At 43.4% G+C, this 16964-nt stretch overlaps 2 protein-coding genes across 2 annotated transcripts; both read left to right on the top strand.

The window, feature by feature from the left end:
- The first annotated feature begins 4538 nt into the window (after positions 1-4538).
- Positions 4539-9868, top strand: slc25a43 (solute carrier family 25 member 43). Its single transcript, XM_076046553.1, has 5 exons — positions 4539-4984; positions 6415-6656; positions 6837-7009; positions 8361-8495; positions 9016-9868. Exons 1-5 carry the CDS (start codon positions 4713-4715, stop codon positions 9226-9228), a joined length of 1035 nt encoding a protein of 344 aa, XP_075902668.1. The 5' UTR covers positions 4539-4712; the 3' UTR covers positions 9229-9868.
- Positions 9869-11146: 1278 nt separating this feature from the next.
- On the top strand, positions 11147-13343 carry slc25a5 (solute carrier family 25 member 5). Its single transcript, XM_076046543.1, has 4 exons — positions 11147-11327; positions 12075-12561; positions 12664-12804; positions 12894-13343. The coding sequence occupies exons 1-4, from the start codon at positions 11217-11219 to the stop codon at positions 13049-13051; spliced, it is 897 nt and encodes a 298-aa protein (XP_075902658.1). The 5' UTR covers positions 11147-11216; the 3' UTR covers positions 13052-13343.
- The last annotated feature ends 3621 nt before the right edge of the window (positions 13344-16964 follow it).

The following is a 16964-nucleotide window of genomic DNA, read 5'->3' as shown; positions in this document are numbered from 1 at the left end:
AGAAATGGATCATTTCCAGCACAAATACATAAGCTACAAGGACAACATTTGCTAATTTTTTGATTATTTTATATTTTTTTCTTTTCACATATATGTTTGACTTCAAATTTGACATCCTTTGATCAAAGGCACTTAAACTCTGTGGCAGCTGGCTAGCCCCCTCTCGAAAAGTCACTTCTCCAGGTCACCCTCTGGCCAAGACTGTCAGGCATTTGGTTCAGGCTCCAACTTGCACAGCAGCCTCGAGTCTTGCCTGGCCTCCACCTGGTGGCTTCTGTTCCGTGACACATTAAAAAAGAAAAGAAAAATAAACATAACAACAGACTGCACAGGCACAGTCGTCCACACCCAGGAGGACTTCAAATGTACACTCGTACAGTATAATGGATCATTGCACATTTAGTGCATCATAAAATATCATTGCTGTTTTTGTGAGTAATACAATTCAAAATGTATTCGCTTATCTTAATGGAATATGAGCCATGTTTTTGTTCAGTGAACAAATGTAACACTTACTGCAATAAGTAAAGTGTGAAACCCAACAGATAAGCAAGTGTGTGTGCATGTGTGTGTCTGTGTGTGTACAGTGGATTAGACTTTACAGTTTTCCCTGTGTCAATATGCTTAGAACCCAGATGATCTTCAAGGGCTTTGCTTGTTTGTACCTGCCATGTCGTTCTGCTCGTCCTCCCAGCATGACACCCTGTAGCCCCATATCTGTCCCTTTGAGATCAAAAGGCCTTGGTGATTCTTATCTGATAATATTCTTGTCCATCCTCCCTGCCTCCGCAGCCAGCCTCCTTACACTGTTGACCTGAGCCACGCACACTAGGTCCTTATGGCCCTTTGGCCTTTCCTCTTTTTATCACCCCGATGGTCAGGCCAAGATAAGGCAGGTACGGCCTCGGGACAGAAGGAGGATCCTTTCCTCTTCTAAAATCTGGTCGCATAACTCGGACACTTGCTAGCAAAGTGGTGGTCTCAGCTCATATTGCGGGAATGTTGTGTTTCACATCCCTGCAAAAGGCAGAAAAAGATTAAATCATTTTAATGAAATAGTTTTCCCCATTCATTTTATTTAATGTTGGCACCACCATCTCCAGTGTGCGAGCGGGAAAAATGAAGGAAAACACCTGATATTTTGCATTCACCCTTTGGCTCAAAGAGGCAGAAACCTGCTCTGACACAGCAACTTTTTTTTTGAAACTCTGACGTGACAAAAGGGCATCTGTTGTCTCAGTGTGCATTTATGAGAATGCAGGCTGGGCAGACAGACACGGAAGACTGGTGTCCAAAGTCATGACCCTGCCCTGACCTGGATGAAGGAAATGGTCACACTGCTAGAGACAAAGCAGGGCAAAGGAGAGTCTGAGGGGCTGGCTGGTCAGCTTTCTAACAATGGGGTCCGTGCTCTAAGACCACAGGCCACACAAAGGCCAGAGAAACCCCCTCCTTCCCACTCCCACATTGCAATAGAGCCGGCATTTCACACTGGCCTGTGAACAACCATTCAATCAAACTACTGTTTAACCTGACCCCTAGCCAGCACAGGAATAAGAGTCTGGCGGGACGCATTCGGGAAACTGACCTCAGCCACCAGCCACTTCCAAATTTTAACAGCACATTCACAGATGATTTGACTCATCAAATGCTCTAAATTTTGGCAGAACTAAAGAAACATATTTTTTGAGGGAATAATCTTTAAAAGCATCTAATCAATAGGACACCAAATAAATAATGTGTCTGGTGATTGTTGCAAGGGGCAATAGCTCCCTGGGGAACAGGAGACATGGCCAGACCCTTCGTCTGGGTCAACTACCCTCGAGCCAGGGGGTGAGAGGAGCAGCCACATGACCCTCTCTCCTCTCAGTGGCCCACTCCTCCCCACTACCTGTACCTGGCTCGGATCAAGGTGTGGGGGGGCTGCATATCAAACAGAGTGGGGTCTTTGATGTAGATGGAAACACAAACACTGATTTGAACAGAGTCGTAACAGCTTATTTGTTCCCTTTAGTCATTCATTGAGCCGCTTGTTGAATGTGTATGCCTTCAAAGGGCTGGCTGCGTGCGCCGGTGTTACAGTAGCCAAGGAGGCCCTGAGAGGGCCCTAGCCCCCGGTGGGTTGTGCAAGGGGCCATCTGGCTTCCCGTTCCTTAGATTTGATATTGATTTATTGGATGTACATGGGAAGATAAGAGAGCACCAGCTGCTTGAAGTCTTCCTCTGCATCCTGACAGACAATGGGCCTGATGGTCATCCACATCCTGGATAAATAAGTAATGCATCATTCCTTGTTAAATTTGTTCGAAGGCAAAATTAATCCTAGCTTTTAGTTTTTCTTAAGACATTTAGATAGAAAGCCAAGAAATTACTGGCGTTGTTATTCTGCTTTCATTATTGCATTGTCGAAAGATTGATTTAACCATATCCAAACACATTCACTGGCCTACAGCACTAACGGCACTTTCAGAGTTGTGTGACAAATGATATTCCGAGTAATGAGGTGCAAACTTACATTTATTATTCCTAACAAACCCCTCACAACTTTACCCGGTTTCACCCATCACAGAATCCATTAATTTGGTATTAGGCGTCCATGAATAACAAGTCTCCATTCCTGTTAAGTGAGCTGAGGAAGTGCGGTAGTGTGACCTGAGCCTTGTTGCTGGAGGTGTCGACATGCAGCCTTGGTGAATTGTGATCTTGCTCTGATTTTTTTTTTCTCACCAGCACCCCCACCCCAACCCACACACACACACACACACACACCCTAGTAAATGACACACTCACATACAGGCAGACTGTGGTGTCACCCACCCCCACAACTTGTCTTCCCCTTCCCCTCCCCGGCAAACACAAGCCTGTGATGTGGCTGTCTCAGATAATGAGGTGAGAATTTTATGGCTCCAGTCTGTGAGGATGACAGCGGTGCAGGCCCTCGTGCAGCCTGCCTGGTATCAGGCGCCCTCTGCTGACTCTCAGCGGCTCCCGCTGGACCCGGAGACGGTTCTCTCCCGAAGTCCTCCAGCAATGCACTTCAAAGTGGGAGATCAAGGGTTGACTTGCGCATGACATCCAGAGAATGACAATGGCTCAGCCGGCCTACACCTACTGCTACGTGCCAGTCTCAGAAACACAAAGGCACGCCGGCTGCTCCCGCAAAACTGTGGTGCATGGGAAGGACACACTCAGGAAGGGAGGGAGGGCATACATATAGGAAGAGGGCAGTGCTCTATGTGTATTCTATACAAACAGAGGTGGGTTCAGGCAATGTGAGGTGCAGAGGAGAGACACAGTGGCAGCAGAATCTTTTTGCTGCTGCCGTTTGATTGCTGAAGCATTAATTGATAAGATACAGCATGAGGCCTCATCACACCATCTTATCTTTCAAGAAGGAAACCTCAGCCTTTCCTGTCCTGTAAAGCGCAGACATCTCTGAGATCAAAGAATCTCTGCGGTGGGCTTGTCAGAGAAAAAGAGAGTGGCCAGATTGAGTAGGACATTTTGATTTTGAAAGTATAACTATGTAGTTACTCTCACATCAATCTGGCTTCTTCACTCTCAAAGCTGAATTGAATGCAATTATCTGGACTTACTCTAATTTATACATAACTGCAATCAAGTTTATGCCAATGGACACATCAGACATTGCACCTTTTTTTCCCCCAACCCATTCTGTCATTTTGCTGCTTCATTATCCGAGGGTGCTTATATCGAAGGAGCAAGGAGCTCTAGCTGTAGAGAGAACATGGACTTCACCCATATATGACATTGTCGTTGTGGAGTGCAAGAGAGGTGCACCAAACAGGCTATAACAAGTCTCCTGGGTGAGGATCAGTGAAAGAGATTTTCTGAATTGGCATTATTCACATATGTAACGCTAAGCAGAGATAATAATTAAAGTAAATTATTGTTTAAACTTTGAGCGGTGGAATAGCACCAGTGACACATATAACGGTGAAATCATTAATTAGCAATTGAATCATTAAATAGTAAATAATCACAAAAGAGGGGAAAAAATCATTTTGGGCACAATTATTTCAGTGATGTGTATTGGTGTGTCTGTTCCTTCAACTAATTTAAATACATAATAAAGCTAACGTTATTGTGCAGACAGAACAATTTTCAATGTGGTGACTGTGGCATCATTATAGCTGACTGGTACTGGAAATGTGTTAGGGCATGTGTGTGTGTGTGTGTGTGTGTGTGTGTGTGTGTGTGTGTGTGTGTGTGTGTGACTGTCAGTCAGCACCTCGGGGCTAGAACTAAATAAATTCTGCCAAATAAATAGTATATAAAAAAAAGTGTACCGGGTTAAATTGTTAATTAGGTCTAATAATGCAAATTTGAAACGCATGTACAGACTATTTAAGCGAATAGTCTGTATGAATGAACCCTTATCATTCACACGCCAAAAAAAACAAACAACTTGCTTACATTTTTTTTTTCAGCAGTTTTGTTGTGGTCGATTTGTTTCCTGTTTCTTTGAAACCAGGTGAAAGAGCGCCCTCTGGTCGTTGGACCGCGTAAGTTTTGCTATCACATGTCACATAACGCCACTGATCACAGCAGCAGCACCAGCGCGCAGGAGAAGGGAACCTCGGCGGACTCTATATTTGGATGTCAACAAATCCTCTGCTCTCGCTGGTAAACAACTGAAGTAATCGCAGGGGCAACGCACACCCGAGGAGGGTTTTAACGGTTCGACGGCGATGGCCTCGGTCAAAAAAGACGACAGGTTGACCAGGACTCAAAGCTTTATGTGCGTCGGCCTCTCCGGATTTTTCAGCAAAACTGTCACGTCGCCTCTCGAGGTAGTTAGAATCAAGAGCCAGGTGGGCACCTTCCACAGCAAGGGGGGCTTCCTGCAAAGTTTTCTACTCGTCTCCCAGCATGAGGGACTTCGAGGATTTTGGAAAGGAAACCTCGCCTCCTGCCTGCGACTGTTCCCTTACACGGCTGTTCACCTAGCCACGTACAAAAAGTAGGTTGTCCGTGACCTAATTTGAGTGCTTGTTGTGTGGTCCTGTCTTTTTCTTTTTTAAATGTGTGCAACCTATGTTTATTCATGCTAGACAAATTAGCCAGGCAGCCGAGCCTGTCAGCTGACGTGGACCCAGAGAGTTTATTTTTGTTAACAACTTTTTAGGGGGGCTTAGGCTGATGGTATGTTACACACATACTTTTAACTCAACACAAATGCTCATTTAAACAGTTTGTTTATACTTTCAACTCAACACAAATGCTAATATAAACTGTTTGTTTACGTCTGTTCAGCTACTTCCTGTTTCACACCGGACGATGCGCACCTTCTGTCTCGGCCAATCGCAGGGCTCGTCTCGCTCAGTCGATATTTAAATCGGAGGCTTGGGGGTTAGCTTAAAGCCCTGCGCTTTGTTTCACAGGCACAATGCGTTCTCAGGCTCTTCTCAGGCAGTAAAAAAAACTGTGTTGATAAAGTTCTAGCCAACTTTGGGCCATGACAGAATTATGAGTTATTAATGTGAATCACAGTCGAGAATACGACGCTTGTTTTGCAGAAGTGTTTCTTTCATCTCTTCCTGTGAGACTAAACCCAGGGCGCACAACACCCCAGCCTCAAGAGGTCACTAGCGGACAAAAGTGTTTTTTGCCGGTGCAATGATTAGGACAGACCGGACATTGGCTTTCGCCACGTGACACGAGCAATAACATTGCGAAGTCGTGTATACACATGAAACGCTCCGTTCACTTTAACACTGTAGCAACGTTTACCCTTGTCAATGTGCACCCTTTCACGTGCCACAGCACGTGCCCACGCATAAACACCACCTCGGGCTGCATCAGCTGACGTCGTCCCGATCTGTACATTATGTTCCAGAGCAAGAAAGCCGAGCCACGCGATGATATAATGTTGACATATGAAACAATAAACACCATGGGTCAACTTCAAATACAGAAAGGGTGTATGGGTTTCTCTACAAACTGTGAAAATATAATTAATTTTGCTTTATTTACACTATCAGTCTAAAGTGTGGACACCTCTTCTCATTCTCAATTATTATTTTTGTTATTATTATTATTATTATTATTATTATTATTTTTTTTTTTAAAGGTTTTTACAACTTTATATAGAGGTCTGAGCAAGATATCTGTAATTATGTGTCTTATTTTACACTTTCATTGTTTCCTACATAATTATATGTGTTTGCATACATAGTTTTGATGCCTTCAGTGAGAAACTGCAATGTCAATAGTCATGAGAATGAAAGATAAGACATTAAATTCGTAGGGTGTGTCCAAACTTTTCACTGGTAGTGTACATAAATGACATTAATGAATGTTGACATTTTAAGAATTTTTTTGCTTAAATCCAGAAACATGAGGTTGAAGAAGAATTTCCCTCTGCTACCATATACCTCTCTCCTTCTCCAGACTTGTCCATCTTCACATGGATGAACTGGGCTACATCTCTCAGTGGAGAGCCATATTTGCAGGAGGACTGGCCGGTGTCGCTGCCGCTCTGGTCACGTACCCTCTGGAGGTGGTAGAGACCAGGCTCATCGTCCAGAACTGCAGACAGCCCACGTACATCGGCGTCGCTCACACTCTCTCAAAGATTTACAGGGCAGAGGGCCTGCAAGCTCTCTATAGGGGCTTTTCTCTCACTGTCGTAGGTTTGTCACACTTACACATTTGTAAAATCTTATTGATCTGTATTATGATTATTTCTTTCATCCTCTTATCTCTTTGATTTATGACACTTTGAAAATAATCATATTAGGACCACTCAATGATTTTCCATTGTATCGCTGCTGTAGACGTAACTTTAATTATTTGTTTGTTTCCTTTGACAGGTGCCTTTCCTTTTTCTGTTGGTTGCTATGTGGTCTACATGAACCTGGACAAGCTCTGGCAGGAGCCGCCTTGTCGCTTCACTCCCCTTCAGAACTTTATCAACGGCTGTCTGGCAGCAGGAGTGGCCCAAACACTGTCCTACCCTTTTGAAACTGTTAAGAGGAAGATGCAGGTAATTTTTCACCACAACACTTCTGCATTTAGGCCATGGTTTAAAGAGAAGTTACAGTTTTAAAAGAGCGACCAAAACATAAAAAGGGATCTCATTTAAAAAAAAAAATGTGTTGTGATTTTGATTTCAATACTTTTGTTAAAATCAACAACTTACTTTCTTCACAAGTCCAAATTTATGACAACAGAAAAAATGTTGTTTTAGAAGTGTGTGCTTTTATACAAAATATAATTTAGTGTCCTATCAAAAATATTTTTTAAATAACAAGCATGTACCCTAACAAGTTAAGGGTATAGATTCTCTGCAACTTGCTGTACCACCTTTAGTCCAGAAGAGTGCAGTAAATCCATCTAAATATGGCTAGCCTTTTTAGCTTTAGCTAGCTCCTCACTAGCCTTTTAATGCTTCTGAGTTGTTTCTGAAGTTGCATTTTCTAACTGATCTTCAGTTAATCAGTAGAGAAAAACTGCTCTCTATGGTGCCGCATGTTCACCTTTAACCGTGTTTAAGATGCCCCCTGCCTGATTAGAAGGACATGCGGCAGAACAATGGCTCTTGCAGAGAGCAGAATACTACATCCGGTTTTATTGGCCTATTATTAGCCACCTCAAGGTTCAACAGCAGCTGGGAATGTGAATGTGTCCCATGCAGGCCTGAACATGCTATAGATAAGTCCTCCAAAGATAGACAGTCACCATCGTGGAGTAGGCAAACTGAAAGTATATGTACAGTATGTGTACATATACATACGTAGCCAATTCTTGCAAAAAGTCTACGTTTTGCCAGCCAATAGTCAAGAAAACTTTGAACAATATTCACTATTGGGTGTTTGGTTACTGCCTGTGTCTCAGGGTTATGCATTAAACTTTATTAGGGAAGGTCTGAGGACGTTTGCCAAAGCTTAGGGTAATGATTTAAGCTAAGTATTGTTTAACTCAAAGGCACTTTAGAGGTTTCTCTGAGCTGTTTGCATAGTCTGATGGCCTCATGATAGCATGTTTCTTCTAAATACCTCTCAACTATTTCTCTGTCACATGACATTCAGCTTGCTCTGCTTTTAACATATAGGTGACAAGGGTGACAATAAGTGGAACCAAATCATTTATTATTATTTTTAACTGAGGTTAACTTGTTTTTTGGAAATATGTAGGGAAATAAAAAACTGAGAAGAAAATAAAGTGTTTTTAAAACAAACTCAAATACCATCAAATATTAAGTAGTAGAGTGCCATAATTGGGAGGAAAACTGTGTGTAATTCATTCATATGCTTGGGTAATATTTTATGAGGACAAAAAACACACAAAATGATTAATGCTGTTTTGCTTATTTCTTTATGTTTTTACTTTTGCAGGCGCAGAGTCCTCGGCTGCCTCACTTAGGTGGAGTCGACGTCCATTTCACTGGAATGATTGACTGTTTCTCACAGGTTGTCAGAAACAAGGGCATCCTCTCGCTGTGGAACGGCCTGGCTGCAAACTCAATAAAGGTAGAGTTTCACTAATGTGTTATCAAACATCTGCCCAGTGATATGGACGGAGCGCCTGTCTACTATCTCTCCCTTCGAAGTCATAGTAGCAGGAGTCAGGGCACGTGCTCAGGGCCATGAGTGATGCCGTGATGACGGAGAGTTGTAACTCCTCCCTCACTTACGCGTATGGGAGTAAAAAGCCAGTGAGGGGCGGGCGGGGGGCGGGGCAGGGAAAGCAATGTTTAGCGCGTGGCTCAGAGCGTCACGGGCAAGGTGAATAAAGTCTGTTTGTGGAACATGGAGCATGCGACGTTCTCATGTTTCACTGCAAATGTCAGGATGGTCACACATTGATTTTGCCAATGCAGCCATGTTATGCGAGCAGATGAATGAAAATAAATTGGCGTAACAAGTTCCACCATACTAATACCAGGTCTCCCTTTTGGCAGAACCCTCTGTCCTGGTGCACTTACTGTTATAACACACAGTTCAAGCACAACACTAAAAAATGCACCTGTTTTCCCTCCCTATCTGACAGATCGTCCCCTACTTTGGCCTTCTCTTCACCTGCTTTGAGATGTGTAAGCAGCTTTGCCTTTACCGCAACGGCTACATCGTCTCACCACTGAGCTACAAGCTCACGCCGGGCGTCGACCAGAGCCTCGGGCCATACGAGCTGCAGGAGGTGAAGCGCTACTTGAAAAACCGGAACTTTGCGTCAGGGGAATCTTCTTTGGGAAACCGCTGGTGAATGTTGATCCAAAAACATGGCCGGGAGGTGAAATATTGACTGCTGCTGCTCCTACTCCACCTGAAAAATAAGTTCTTTGCGAGACTTGAAATACCACAGAGACATTTGTCTGTATTGATGGTCTGTAATACTTACTTAAGGCTTCAGGTTTTTAGGTTTGACGTCTTTCTAGAGGCAAAAAAAACCCTGCAATCTAACTGTTTTCACAATGTTGCTCTTTAATCCAACAGTATTATTTGTAAAGAAACTGTCATCTACCAATATTGTTTTTTGTTGTTTTTTTAAACAGTTTGTCAATCCAAAATCATGTGCCTTCAAACAATTATTATTTATTTTTTAGGCAGTTATTTTGCCACAGTGTATGGGTTACTAATTAACAATATTTGTGAGCTAGGTTATATTTTAATGCACAAGCAGTGTCTTGTTTTTTTTTTTGTCATATCAGTGTAAAATGGCTATGCAAAATTGCAATCAAATATTGGCACAATTGTAATGGCACAAGCATGCTCACAACATGAACCATTCATTCATATGTTATTTAATATATCATTGTAAGGATGTTTATACAATTATTGTACAATGTGTTAACTGTCCTTTTTGTATGTCCACATGAATGAAATAAAATGTTTTTCTGTTCACTGATTTTGAAAAAACAAGAGGTTTTGTCGTTACAACATAATTTTTCATGCAATTGTGTACAGTAGATATACACCTGAGGGGTGCACCTTACAGATTCTGTGATAGATTGCAATATAAACAAAAATGTGATACTTATAACTACTAAGATAATGACATTATTTATCCTTTTATTATTGTACTATTATTTAGCTCCTCATGAACTGGCCCCCACATTGTCTTCATGTAACGCATCCAGTGGGTGTGTTTTTGTTTTACTAAAGGATTTAACACAACTTTCACCTAAATTGTGTGCTCGTGCATGTCCTCAAAACTCTTGAGTATTTTTGAGCCGCAGTGGTTAATCATATGAAACGGTTCCCCGTGTGTGTGACTCTGTTCAGCAATTTTGACTTCAATTGGGATCACATGAAGATTATTAGTCTTGTGGGTGGACTTCTTGACCATAAATGCTCAGGTTGGAGCGGGTCATCCACACACGCAGCTCTTTATTTTTGTCTCCGCTGACCCCTTGACAGCTGGAACTTCCACATTCTCCAAGGCAGATATGACGGTTAGACTTCCTTGAAATGCTTTTAAATGTGTGCAGGGTCAGTTCGACAGATGACATTTTGCTCAGTGGTACAGTTGCTTTTGCAATCAATGTCTGTTAGAAGATACTTCAGCCTCTATTAATGTCTGGGAAATAATAATAATAATAATAATAATAATAATAATAATAATAATAATAATAATGATGATGATTAAAAACAAAGCTGTTTAATCTAAGAACAAGTCATTAAGGCCCTTCTTATTACTCAGGCAGTAACAGTATTTCTGTTGATCAAGTATGTGTAGGTGAGTGTGTTTGTGTGATCAGTCAGTTGATTCAATCATGTCCTCCTCCATGCTGTGGGAAAGTGAATGACAGCAAAAGGACACTCAGACATAGGACGACCTTTGCACACAGTAGCTACAGCTTTAGCCGCCATAGGAAGGGACATTTGACAGGATCTTGGGTGACCTTGGCTGGAGCGCCACATTCCCAGCGTTGTGTGGGGATGTTGATGTGAGAGAAACAGAAAATGCAAAACAAACTTTTATGTTTTAAAAAATAAATTCCTTGATGCTATAATAAATGTTGTCATTAGGTCACTTTGGTGGCGAGAAGGTGGGTTCCGTATCGGAATCGAAGGGCATCAACGAGCGCCGCCCACCAGCCACCGCTGACAGCCAATCGGAAGCGGGAGTCGGAGTTCACAGTTTTTCTCGCGGCCGGTCCCTTTAAATCCGCTCTCCTCCAGCTCGGCGTCGGCCATTTCAACTCCACAGGCAAACCCCAGCGAGCGGACAGACTCTGATAACATCTGAAGATGGGTGACACAGCCATTTCCTTCGCCAAGGACTTCTTGGCTGGTGGTACCGCCGCTGCCATCTCCAAAACCGCCGTGGCCCCCATCGAGAGAGTCAAGCTGCTCCTCCAGGTGCGTGTCAATGTCATTCAATTCGCAGTTTTTTTTTTCCTTCTTTCTTTAATCAGGCGCAATTGCGCATGTCTGTTGCGCCAAACCGGCCTCATCCATCGTGTTGTTGCATTTTTACTGGCTGATGATGAAATAGATGTTGCATCAAAAACGGGGAGATGAAAGGCTAAAGATGCTGCGCTAGGGGAAGGTTGGAAGCGGCATGCAGGGTTATGTCAGAGAGCTGCAGGCGCAGATGGATGAGGCGCATCGCCTCAGTTACGTAACACAGGCTGCAGCCGATCCATGGCGACACTGCGGTGCATTGCTTTATAGGCAGGCAGAAATATAATGCAACGCTTTTATTGCGTTGACAAACGTGCCGCTGCAGACCTTTAGCCCGAGTCCACGATAGTCTGGACAAGGTCACACCAAGGTTTACGCCATGGCACTCCACCGCTACAAGGGCTGCAGCAGAGGGAGAGGGGAGGAGGGAGTAGCAACGGATGGAGGAGGGGCTGTGAATTCTTTTTGAATGAATGCCTTCTGAGCTGCTCAGAGGCGCAAGTGTCTGTCTGACACGTGAGGATCATGGGAACTCTATGTGCTAATCTATATTTCATATATAATTTGAGAGTTTAAGGCAATTCTTTTTTGTAATTCTGCGAAAGAACATTTGCAACCTCAACTTGCACAGCACAGTCACTTGTCTTCTAAATTTCTTGATCTGTCGCTGAGATTAACCATCCATGTTGTGGTTGTTTTCAGGTCCAACATGCCAGCAAGCAGATCGCCGTCGACCAGCAGTACAAGGGCATCATGGACTGCATTGTCCGCATCCCCAAGGAGCAGGGCTTCGTATCATTCTGGAGGGGCAACCTGGCCAACGTGATCCGTTACTTCCCCACCCAGGCCCTCAACTTCGCCTTCAAGGATAAGTACAAGAAGATTTTCCTCGACGGCGTCGATAAGCGCACGCAGTTCTGGAGATACTTTGCCGGCAACCTGGCCTCCGGCGGTGCCGCTGGGGCTACCTCGCTGTGCTTCGTCTACCCCCTCGACTTTGCCAGGACCCGTCTGGCTGCCGACGTGGGCAAAGCCGGCCAGGAGCGTGAGTTCAAAGGTCTGGGAGACTGTCTGGTGAAGATCAGCAAGTCTGACGGCATCAAGGGCCTGTACCAGGGCTTCGGCGTCTCCGTGCAGGGCATCATCATCTACAGAGCCGCTTACTTTGGCATCTATGATACTGCAAAGGGTGAGTGTTTTTAGGTTCCTGTCCCTGAACTGCTCTGTGTGTCCAGCCCGAATGGACTTGAGGGCATCTTTATAACTCTTTTTTTAAATTCTTATTTTACAGGAATGCTTCCCGACCCCAAGAACACACACATTGTGGTCAGCTGGATGATCGCTCAGTCTGTGACCGCGGTGGCTGGTCTGGCCTCCTACCCCTTCGACACCGTCCGTCGTCGCATGATGATGCAGTCTGGACGTAAAGGAGGTAAAGAAACACCAGTCCGGCTGAATTTACAGTCTTACGAGCCGACCCAAAGCGTGACATCGTTGTAATTCCTTTCTTTTCCCATTCAGCCGACATCATGTACTCCGGCACCCTGGACTGCTGGAGGAAGATCGCACGCGACGAGGGCAGCAAGGCCTTCTTCAAGGGCGCCTTGTCCAACGTGCTCAGGGGCATGGGCGGCGCCTTCGTGCTGGTCTTGTACGACGAGCTGAAGAAAGTCATCTAAGCTGTTTCTATCCGTGTCCACCGTTTTCATGTTGTGAAGTCTGACTTGTAACATATCTTGTACATTTGGAAAAGGACTCAAATGCCATGTTATATTTATAGGGACCAACTAGTATTTTCTACTAGTTGTACTGGGGGAAATGTGTTCCGCTCTCTTCTCCTGGCCCATGATCTCTTGTTTTTGTTTAGTTTTTTTTTCTTTTGTCTGCCCCTCACCAGAATGTCATTCCCTGAACACAGGAAGTCTACTGAGGGAAAAGAAAAATACGGAGAAATAAATGCAACCTACTGAGTGACTGTTTTATTATTATGTCTGCTTTTGAAATCTAACACCACACATGAATGTCATCTCTTTAGACAGAGCAAAGCCAGTGTCTTCAGCCACGTTTGGCAGCCTCCTGTGCCAAGTGTAAGCTTAGAGCCGCAGACCTTTCACAGATTTCAGCTGGGGGTAGGCCAAAATCAACTGAGCGAGCCGACCTGCCGACACTATTTTAACTGATACACGCTGGCTGGGAAGCAACAGTGGAAACCAAGTCCATGTAGATGTGGTCTTAGCGCATATTGATGGTCTGAGCAGAGAGTTTTGCAGCGGAGGCTTCCTGCGGCAAAGTGACGTAGAGCGAGGAGGATTACCGCAGCGTCTAAATATACTTTTATCTCCTGCCAAGCCTCGTCTGACCAACTGGTGTGCCAGAGCACTTTGACCTTGAACTGGCAGATCAATCAGGAGTACGACGCTACCGTTGTAGATATTTTACTGTCGCACACCAGTAAAAAAAAATAAATGTTATCAGGTAGAGAAAAACACAGAAGCACTGGCCACACTGGCTGCGTGTAGGGCTTTACACATGTAGATAAGAGTATTTACTAGGGACGGCACGAGCTGAGTCCCACCTGACATTCGATCTGGCAAGCTAAAAAGAATCACATGACCAAACACAGGTCAGGACATTGTACACTTTTAAAAGTGTCGGGGTGTCAACTGGCCTTCCTCTGAAAACATCTGCTGCCATTGTATCAGCAGAACTCCCCCCTCTAAGCATTTTCTATATTTGACTCTTGAAGTATCTGCAGTACCATTCACTTTACTATCAGTACTTTTACTCCTTCACACCCCAGCGACAATATACTGGGACTGCATGCTGATTCCAGGGTCATGGGGCCACTTGGCAGCTTTGATCAGGCTTCAGTCATTTATATCGACCAATTAAATACTGGCTGCGCCCCTGGGGAAATTCACCACTCAGTTTTGGGATAGAAAGAAAAAAAAATGAAGACACTTTCAATTAAAAGGTGGCTCAATGTGGTTTTAAATTTTTATTAACACTGCCTTGGAAAAACAGCAGGGGAGTTAAGACGTCAGCCCTCTGTTAATGACTCCTAATCCTCTGTGAGTTAGAAGTCACTTCACTTCTAATGAGTCTTTGTGTGACTCAATTATTAGTTATAAGACAAGTTATATTGAAGTCTAAAATATTTCATCTTGAACCATTGTTCCCTTTTACAATATTTTAGTTCTTGGAAATATCAGTTATCTTTCCACTTTACCAGTTCAATTCAACATTATGTCTTCATGCTTTATTAAGAGAGAAATTAAGAGAAATTGTTCAAAGCAAATGTGAGAATAATATGCTGTCATGTCTGAGAATAAGCTCCAAACTTTTCAGAGTATGAAGACACAATTGCTGTGCTGGACTGTGAACCCAGACTGATCTGAGAAGGATGGAAGACTTAGCCTCATTTTAGAAACACTATCAGATTACACCGTTTACTCAGTTGGACGTAGTCTAATCTCATTCCAGCGATTCACAAAGGCCTGAAAGCAACTGCCAATTCTTGAGGAAATCACTTTTAATACCTTTTTGACCAGTCCATCAGTAGAAGCCCCTCTCAGCAGGTAGCACATGGTTAATCCCTCAGTGAGAAAGCTGCTCCATTACAACTTCCAACAGGGATTAGTGAATCAGGAGCAACAGGGCTCACAGCCACTCGTGCACTATCGCTCTCTGTGCCTTTGGACATGCTCAGCCTCCTCGAGGTCACATTGGCAGAAAGTCAGACAGAGGCTGTCTGAGTGTTTATTTGGCTAGTTATTATAATCCCAAAGCTGCCCTGAATTGAAACTGAATTAATTATATTTTTTTCTGTTTTATTCAACCCCTTTGCAGTTTCATGTCACCGGCCCGTGTAAGATCAGTGACAAGTGGTGACTTTTAATTTTAAAATGTATTAATGAACATAGTCAATCAGAGGTCAGACGCTGGTTAAAGAGTTCCCACATGCCTTGAAGTCAGTTTCCTCAGCTTTGCACTAAAGTAGCAAGTAGCAGGAAATAAAACCAAAAAACACAAGTAGCGCATAGTTGTAGTGAGCAGGAAAAGGACCTAATAATTAGTAAATGTATGAAGCTTCACGTATGACTGCAGCTACCTAAAGCCCCTATTTTGACAGCCTGTTATGCAATCTCAGCTGTTCAGCTACATTACATCACGGGGTCATGACCTCGTTGTTTTCCATTCATGAGGGAAAAGCACACCGTGAGAGGACTTAAACTGTTGAGAGTGGTGGCACCTGCAGTAGTTCAGTTCAGTTGTGCTTCTGGTTCATGTTTAAAGAGCAGCACTGTCGCCTCCCTGTGGAATTTAACTGCCCACTGCCACCTTGACTTAGAAACAACAACACGGGCCAACATCAACAGAGTATCTGTCCTGTGGAATTAGGTATTCATTCACAAAAAAGAGGAGAAGTAAAAATATCTGACATATGGTGAAAAACAAAAAAACAAAACAAAACAAAAGCAATGACCTCGAAGGACACCCCAGAATAAAGCAATAACATACTATATGAAATGACAAACATGACACATTTTGGGAACAATGACACACTTGATGCTCACTTGTAAACTGCTAGCTGTTAAAACTAAACTGTGCATGCATGAGGTCTTCATATGCGAAATCGGGTATATTTGAACTATTTTGACAATGCTCATAATGCAATTGGAGCAGTTTGGCAAGTTTTGGTGCATAGATGAACTCGTGACCTTCTCGCTCCACACCAACATGGCTCAGAACTTCTCAGTGGTGCTGGTGGGGTCAAGAAGAAGTCCATAGTAGAAGGAGAGGTTCCACTGTACACAATGTGGTCATTTTAATACAACCTATTGGATAAAAGTTTGGCAATACGTTTTGCCACTTGGGCTTCATCAGGCATTATACAGACTGCTTCTGCAACAAGTGAAGTCAGCTCTAGTTGGTAATGTGCTAGTGGGACCCAATTAGCATCAATCCATACACGTTATTAGTTTAATCCAGGGGTGGGCAAACTTTTTGACTGTTGGGCCACAATAGAATTTGACATAGGGGCCGGAGCAGGAGCAGATGGATGGAGTGTTTTGGTGATCCACCTCATAGGTGAAAAAAATGTATCATGGGATGTAGTAGAAAACACGTTTCAACAAAATATGTTTCGTTAAAGTCCCAAGGTGTTTAGCTCTTTTTTTTTTTTTAAATGACTCTTAAAACATTGAATATGGCCGCATTTGCCCCCCCGCCCCTGCCGTAGTTTGCCCATGCATGGTTTAATGTCATGATTTTAAAAAGTCACAGTATCACAGGCCTCAATCAATTCAAATGTCCAGCTGAACATTAAATATACAACAGTTATAAAACTACTTAATAAACCTCCATATGTATATTTTTATTACATTAATCACACAAAAAGTAGTTTATATTGTATTCATTTTTCTGTTTTTATCTACGAGAATCCATAAAGTTGTAATTTACAGTTCCAGCCGCTAGATGGCGAACTCTCCTCATCAACAGCGACACTGACTGCCTGCGGCCAATCACGTCTCTGCTTTAACCAGCCCCACAGAAAGTTTGCCGGGGTTGTTTTTTTTTTTTTCTTCCTCT

This window comes from Nelusetta ayraudi, unplaced genomic scaffold (assembly GCF_046127955.1).
Source record: "Nelusetta ayraudi isolate G7.1 ecotype Tasmania unplaced genomic scaffold, CSIRO-AGI_Nayr_v1 ptg000090l, whole genome shotgun sequence".
Taxonomy (NCBI): Eukaryota; Metazoa; Chordata; class Actinopteri; order Tetraodontiformes; family Monacanthidae; genus Nelusetta; species Nelusetta ayraudi.
This window is presented reverse-complemented; position numbering and strand designations above follow the sequence as displayed.

What these genes read in the sequence shown, in the direction of transcription:
- slc25a43 (XM_076046553.1), top strand. Translation starts at nt 4,713, where the DNA reads ATGGCCTCGGTCAAAAAAGACGACAGGTTGACCAGGACTCAAAGCTTT. An exon ending in CTTTTCTCTCACTGTCGTAG is followed by an intron (nt 6,657 to 6,836) that starts GTTTGTCACACT and finishes TTCCTTTGACAG; the next exon opens with GTGCCTTTCCTTTTTCTGTT. An exon ending in CTGTTAAGAGGAAGATGCAG is followed by an intron (nt 7,010 to 8,360) that starts GTAATTTTTCAC and finishes TTACTTTTGCAG; the next exon opens with GCGCAGAGTCCTCGGCTGCC.
- slc25a5 (XM_076046543.1), top strand. Translation starts at nt 11,217, where the DNA reads ATGGGTGACACAGCCATTTCCTTCGCCAAGGACTTCTTGGCTGGTGGT. An exon ending in CATCTATGATACTGCAAAGG is followed by an intron (nt 12,562 to 12,663) that starts GTGAGTGTTTTT and finishes CTTATTTTACAG; the next exon opens with GAATGCTTCCCGACCCCAAG. An exon ending in GCAGTCTGGACGTAAAGGAG is followed by an intron (nt 12,805 to 12,893) that starts GTAAAGAAACAC and finishes TTTCCCATTCAG; the next exon opens with CCGACATCATGTACTCCGGC.